Source organism: Kryptolebias marmoratus, linkage group LG14 (assembly GCF_001649575.2).
Source record: "Kryptolebias marmoratus isolate JLee-2015 linkage group LG14, ASM164957v2, whole genome shotgun sequence".
Classification (NCBI taxonomy): Eukaryota; Metazoa; Chordata; class Actinopteri; order Cyprinodontiformes; family Rivulidae; genus Kryptolebias; species Kryptolebias marmoratus.
In genome coordinates this window covers 24,387,215-24,394,050 of record NC_051443.1, presented here as the reverse complement: position 1 = coordinate 24,394,050, position 6,836 = coordinate 24,387,215, and the positions used below count along the sequence as shown (strand labels likewise).

The 6,836-nt window shown below is 43.7% G+C and overlaps 1 protein-coding gene across 1 annotated transcript in view; it reads left to right on the top strand.

Annotated features, from left to right (window-relative positions):
- Window positions 1–6,836, top strand: part of cacna1bb (calcium channel, voltage-dependent, N type, alpha 1B subunit, b) — a 140,768-nt gene that overhangs the window by 2,728 nt on the left and 131,204 nt on the right. The window contains exons 2-3 of the mRNA XM_037979527.1: window positions 1,219–1,506; window positions 5,251–5,356. Coding sequence (XP_037835455.1) covers window positions 1,219–1,506; window positions 5,251–5,356 — 394 coding nt within the window. The remainder of the gene's footprint in view (window positions 1–1,218; window positions 1,507–5,250; window positions 5,357–6,836) is intronic.

The following is a 6,836-nucleotide window of genomic DNA, read 5'->3' as shown; positions in this document are numbered from 1 at the left end:
TACCTGTTAAATATAAGCCGGTAGCACAAATAGATCTATGCATTAAAAGCAGCAAGTGTCTGAAAAACATCACAACTTGCATACAAAAACTTACAAAAGCACAAAAAATACTTCAAAAACACTCCACAGAAATAAATTTCATATGTCTGAATTTTTTATGTACAGATATGCATCTTTTAATGGTTTAAAATAAGAAAAATCTAGTTATTTCCATGAAGTGTCCAGAAAGAGGTGTTGTTCAGCTTGTAGGGCAACACAACTGCTTCCACCCACCTCCATCATCATCATCATATGAAATAACTTTTTGTCACAACAAAAAATAGTGGCTGGTGGACAAAATTTTTAATTTCCACCCCTGGCTGTAACTGATCAGCTCATCAAGATGGCTGCCACAGATGGGCTAATTGACCTACAAGTCGGCCAGTTTTGCAGGTGTGGCGGTAAAATCTGTCGTGGTGGTAGCCGAGGGTAGTCCTCAAAGAGTCCTCTGAGCTCCAAGGACTGGTGTTCTCTCATTAGGGTGTGAGAGGTGGAAAACCAGATGTTTGGACGGAATCAAACCCGTCCTGCTGGTGGTTTTTATTGGATGTGATATATAAACCTCACACACACGCACACAAACACACGCACGCTCATTATGTGGCTAATAAAGCCAGCTGAGGCTGATGTTTGGACCCGGCGGAGGGGCGGGTGGGTGGCGGGGTTCCGAGCCGGCGCGCGCCTCTGTGCGCTCCCGGCAGCGATAGGCTCCCCGCGGTCACATGCGGCTCCGAGGAGTCGCTTCATGTCCAACCAGCCCCTCCGTGCGGGGAGCGATCAGACAGGAACCACAGGACCTCTCCTCCTCCTCCTCCTCCTTTTCTTCTCTTTGCTGTCAGCTGGAAAAGGCGAGCAGGAGGTGTGTTTGGACGCGATGCTGTCAGGAGGTTCGGGGCTGATTTTTTTTTTTTTCCCGGACGCAACAGCCTGGATGAAGTGATTATTGGAACTTTAATGCCTTTTTTTATTATTATTATTCAGGAGGTTTCATGGAAACGGATCCAGAGTGCGCGTTTCGCGGCGAAGCCACCAAATTTCTGTTTTGTTGTTTTTATTTTTATTTATTTTTATTTGTCTCCGGTGTGACGCTGCGGTCCGCATGAAGCGCGCCGGCTGGGATGCGTCTGCCTCTCCTGCCCACTGACACCACTTTGGATTTTTGGATCTGTGCGTTTCCAGAATGGCTCGCTTCGCAGACGATCTCCCCACCCGCTACGGAGGGAGCGCAGGCGGCGGAGGGCGAGGAGGAGGAGGAGGAGGAGGAAGAGGACCGGGCGCCCCCGGGAGGGCGGCCGCCCGCGGAGCGCAGAGGATGTACAAGCAGTCCATGGCCCAGAGAGCCCGAACCATGGCCATCTACAACCCGAACCCCGTCAAGCAGAACTGCTTCACGGTCAACCGCTCCCTCTTCATCTTCCGGGAGGACAACCTGATCAGGAAGTACGCCAAGCGGATCACAGAGTGGCCATATCCTCCCCGAGCAGGTGCACCTGCACGAAAACATCCCGTTTGTGTCCCTTTAAAGATCTGAGTTTGGAGCGGAACGAACGGGTTTTTACGCCTGGAGGCTCCAGTGGCGGAGCGGCAGAGTTTATTTCAGCTGTAAAAGTTCACTTTTACACCTAATTTCATGCATTCGGGTTCTTTAACACATGGGCATTACACAGATTATATAAAACACAGATTACTGACTCTTTCTGAGCCCCGCCCCCTTTAAGGGACTTTGGAGGCAAATAAAATTAAAATACAAATTTGCAGAAATATTTAGGTGCAGCATATCAGCTTAAATTGTTGCACCAAGCAGGAGAAGCAGGTTCAGATTATTTCAAACAAGCAAACCTCGAAATAGTTTCGAGTATATTTCATCGTGTTTTTACAAAAATGAACGCTTTCCGTGTAAACTTTAACGCTGCTGCCGCGTTCTCAACCAGTAAAACGCTTGTTTGTTCCATTGTCCAGTCATTTATTTTATCTTTGATTTATTTATTAAATTTATTTTTTTTATTTAGTCCTCTGCTCCGCCAGGATCTGTCCCCCCCCCCCCAAAAAAAATGATGGACATCGTCACAGAAAACATGCCTCATCCTTTTGCCTCCAGTGTCCCTTTCGTACCTCCAGTAGAGTTTCGTCATTTCAGATTAATTTGAGATTAAATAAAAGAGGTACACGACGTATAATTAACAGTAAAAACTGCCGGGTTAAAAAAACAACCCAATATGTGACCCGGTGAAAACACAAAAACTGGGTTAAAATAACTAATTTGTTCAATAAGAGCTACTAGAAGGAGCGCTAACCGCTGTTAGCATCAGCTAGCATGAGCTAATGCCAGGTTAAACAGTTTTTTCTGACTAACTGTTTTATTTCATCCTAAAGCTGAGGTCCAGTCGGGTCCGATTGGGTCGAAATGGACAAAATTAAATAAACTAGAGTCCTGAAAGAGTTTGCTGAGCTTTGCTTAACAAGCTGGAACCTAGCTGTTAAAGCTAGAGGAAGCAAACACTAGCTAAAATGAGCAAAATACTAGCTGAAACTAGCAAAATGGTGGGTAAAAGTAGTCAAAGGGTAGCTAAACAGTTTAAACCACTAGCTATTACAAGCCGATAGTTGGCTAAAAGGAGCAAAATGTTAGCTGAAAAGAGGGTTAGCCCAAAGGTTAGCTAAAAGGTGCAAAGTGTTAGCTAAAAGGAGCAAAACATTAGCATAAAGGAGCTAAAACTAGCAAAATGGTGGCTAAAAGCAGTAGAAGGGTAGCTAAACAGTTTAAACCACCAGCTAAAAGCAGCAAATGATTTGCTGAAAAGAGCTAAATTAAAGAGAAGTATAAAAGGCAGCAGCCGTCTCCTGATCGAGCTGAAGGTTTTGAGGTATGAACAGCTTAAATAGGCGGGAAAAAATAAAAAATATATTTATTTTTTTGACCCCCCCCATCCAGAACACCTCTGAAAAAAAAAAAAAATGTCCGCCGGCTGCAGCTGCCGCTTCGCATCTCTGTTTAACGTGACACAGAAATGTTTTGTTGGCTGCGAGCTTCATGAAAAGCTCGTTGTTGTTGCTTCTGCACCGCCGCTGGCCGACGGCGAACCCTTTGTCCGAACGTCACCTGTCGGCGGTCAGGCTGCTGCGATCAGATAACGCATCGATCACGAACCTGCGACGCTGAGGCAGCTCAACTTCGGCTGACATCGTTAGGAAAAGCAAACAACAAATATATTTACCAAAAAAAAAAAAAAGGATCTCAGTAAGGCCGAGTTAGGAGCCTCTCGGTGGTGCTAAACTCGCCCACGCTTACCAGTCGTCCAACAAAATAGGAAGAAAATCTGTGAAGAAAGAGCGGTTATTATCTGCATGTAAGGGCAAAAAGAGTCCGCAGGAACAGAGTGTTAGAAAAGCCAAAACAAACACACGATAAACAAGCTTTAAGATGCAAAAGTTTATAAAAACGCTGCGGATTGGGCCACATCTTACCCATTTCCCCTGGAAAATGATTACTTCGCTTGAAGCCGACGGCTGAATTTCCCACCATTTTCTTCAGAAATCAACTCTTTTCTGCAGTAAAACGGCCGAAGATGGGAAGTCAGATGGATCCGCTCTGTGGGCGACAACGAGGACATCAGCTGTAATTAAAAAAACAGCAAAAAAAAGTGGTTATAAAGGATCAGAGTTGAACTAACTGGACTGGACTTCCTGCTCTGCCTTTTAAAATAAGAAAATTAATTCGAATAAATCCCACAGGAGGCTGAAAGTTTCAGCTAAATAGTTAAAATATGTCGTTAAATTTGATAGGTATGTTATTTTTGCGTTAGTTTTATGCTCCCTATTCATGATTTGTAGGCCTTTAAAAAGGTCCAAACTACAGGAAACGACCCGTTTAGCCCCGGTGACCCGCGGCGCTGCAGGATGAGCCAAACGGTAAAAGCTGAACGTGAATCACCTGGAAGGATCAGCTGGAGTTAAAGTTAAAAAAAGTTAAACTGTAGCTTAAAACTTAAAGAAATAAAACACTAGCTGAGAGCTAAAATGGCTAAATGTATCTCAAGGTTAGGTACAAGATAAAGGTGGGAACAGGTTAGCTTAAAATGCTAACCGAAAGCTAAAAAGTGGAAAAATGCAAGTTAAAAGCTAAAATCAGCAGCAGGCTAGCTTGAAGTGAAATGTGGGAAAAGGCTGGCTAAAAGCTTAAAGAAGCACAGGACTACAAGAAATGCTACTACAACAAATGGTAACTAAAAGCTAACTGTAGCAAAATATGCTAGTTAAAAGCTAACAAGAGGCTGGCTAAAAGCTCAAAGTAGCAAAACTTCAGTTAAATGCTAAAAGTAGCAACAGGCTAGCTAGAAGGAAATGTGGGGAAAAGGCTGGCTAAAAGCTAAGAGAAGTAAGTGGCTAACTGAAAGTAACAAAATGCTAACTAAAAGCTAAAAGTAGCAAAAACTTAGCTTGAAGCGAAATGTGGCAAAAAGTTTGGCCAAAAGCTAAAAGAAGTACATCGCTAGCTAAAAAGAACAAAATACTAACTAAAAGCTAAAAGGAGAAAATTGCTAGTGAAAAGCTAACAAAAGGGCTAGCTAAATGCTAAAATTAGCAAAAGGCAGGCTAGAAGCAAAACGTGGAAAAAGGCTTGCTAAAAGCTAAAAGAAGCATGAGGCTAACTAAAAGTAGCAAAATGCTAACTAAAAGCTAGATGTAGCAAAACTGCAGTTAAAAGCTAAAAGCAACAAAAAAGTTAGCTTGAAGCAAAACGTGGGAAAAGGCTGGCTAAAAGCTAAAAGAAACACAAGGCTAATTAAGTGAAAAAATGCTAACTAAAAGCTAAAAGGACCAAATACTAGGTAAAAGCTAAAAGTAGCAAATCTGTGGTTAAAAGCTAAAAGTAGCAAAATGCTAACTAAAAGCTAGACGTAGCATAAGGAGACAGAAATGGAGGCAGCAGCTGAAGCAGATTTGATTGAAGGAACTGAAGAGTTGTCCGTGTTGTAAATATAGCGACATGTTTCGAAAAGTATGAAAGTGGTAGCAGCCGTCTCCTGAACGAGCCGAACGTTTTGATAAACGAACAGCTAAAAACAACAAATGATACAGAAGCAGTTTACAGGAAACCAGCAGCAGAACTCCCTTTGTTGGCTGGAACGATTGTAAATTGGTTCCATATCTGCAGGACTGAGTCTTTCAGCTGCTGTGGAATTTAAATTCTGTTCTCCTTAACCGCCGCACTCCTTTCGAGTACATGATCCTGGCAACCATCATCGCCAACTGCATCGTGCTGGCCTTGGAGCAGCATCTACCAGCGAGTGATAAGACGCCCATGTCTGAACGCCTGGTGAGTGTTTTTTTTATTTTTTTATTTTCTATGATTTGACTTCCAGCTCCTGCGGCTCTTCGCACGTCTCAAAGCAACGTTTGAACACAAACCAGATGCGGGGAGGTCAGGGGGAATAAAAAATTCTGCGTTTAGTTTTCATGGTTCAACGCTTCTCCTGTTTTTTTTTTTTTTTTTTTTTTATAAGAAGTCTTCCAGCTCCTGCGGCTCTTCGCACGTCTCAAAGCAACGTTTGAACACAAACCAGATGCGGGGAGGTCAGGGGGAATAAAAAATTCTGCGTTTAGTTTTCATGGTTCAACGCTTCTCCTGTTTTTTTTTTTTTTTTTTTTTTTTAAGAAGTCTTGCAACTCCGGGGTGTTTGTAACACCCTTCGATGCTACACTTTACAACAACAACAACAAAAAAAAAGGAACAGCTCGATGTGGGAAGTGAATCCCGGAATGAGTAGATTTTCCGGCAACAAAGAGGTGATGGGGGGGAAGTGATTAGTGTGGTTTCACAAAGGGGGGCAAAACGAGCAGCCTCCTCCTCCTCCTCCTTGAGGATGTAATACGACAAGATGGCTTTTAATTAGAACTCGGGATCAGCTATTATATGAAAAGCTCTGTCAACAGAGCGGGAGGCGGAGAGTGAAGCTGCTCGCTGAGAGGTCTTTAACGGAGAGTTCCTCGGCTCAAGAGCGATTTATTAGTTTGTCTTTACCACAACCATCCACCACCTCAGGGGCCTGGAAAGATTCAGTTTTATATTTTTCATTGTCAGAAAGAAGTCACTTTGGCACATTTGGAAGTTAATTTAATTTAATTCAACCAGGAAAGCACCCGTTTGGAATTTTATTTCTTCTTCCAGGGAGTTCTGGTCGAGATGGCTGCATGAATAAAACAAAAAGGTTTCGAACCATTTCGTTCCCAGTAAAAAGAACGACAAAGTCAGCCTCTATTTAGGCCTGAATTGGGATTAAATGTTTTGCACGGTTTTGCAGGAAGCTGGGCTCGGCTCGTCTCTGGTACCGTGGGATGTCCGTGCTGCAGAAAAGGTCACATTTCCTCCAGTTTTCCGGCCCGTCGCGCTGCTTTCATGTGGTTATTCGTGTTGGTGGCCGGCTGTAATGGGGTCTGGGGTTAAAGGCTGTCAGGTTGTGAGAAGCTGTGAGGGGGGGGGCTCGGCGACCAGCTGTAAATCACGCGCCTGTATCAGGTGACGGTGCCCGGATGAGTCGCGTCGTGTCAGGCGTGCAGCGGATTCAGTGCGTTTCTCTTAATAAAGTCTGTTTTTATGTTATTACCAGGGATACTGGCGCACGTTTCATTTGACCAAACAGAGAAAAATGCCCTTTGAGACACATTTTTGCCCCAGTTTCTCGTCCGCGTGCTTTAATCAATCCCTCCAGGATTTCACGGGCATTTTTTGTGATTGTTGCGGCTAAAACGCCTGATTTCGCGGGGCATTTTCCTAAAAGGTGCAATTTTTTTTTTTT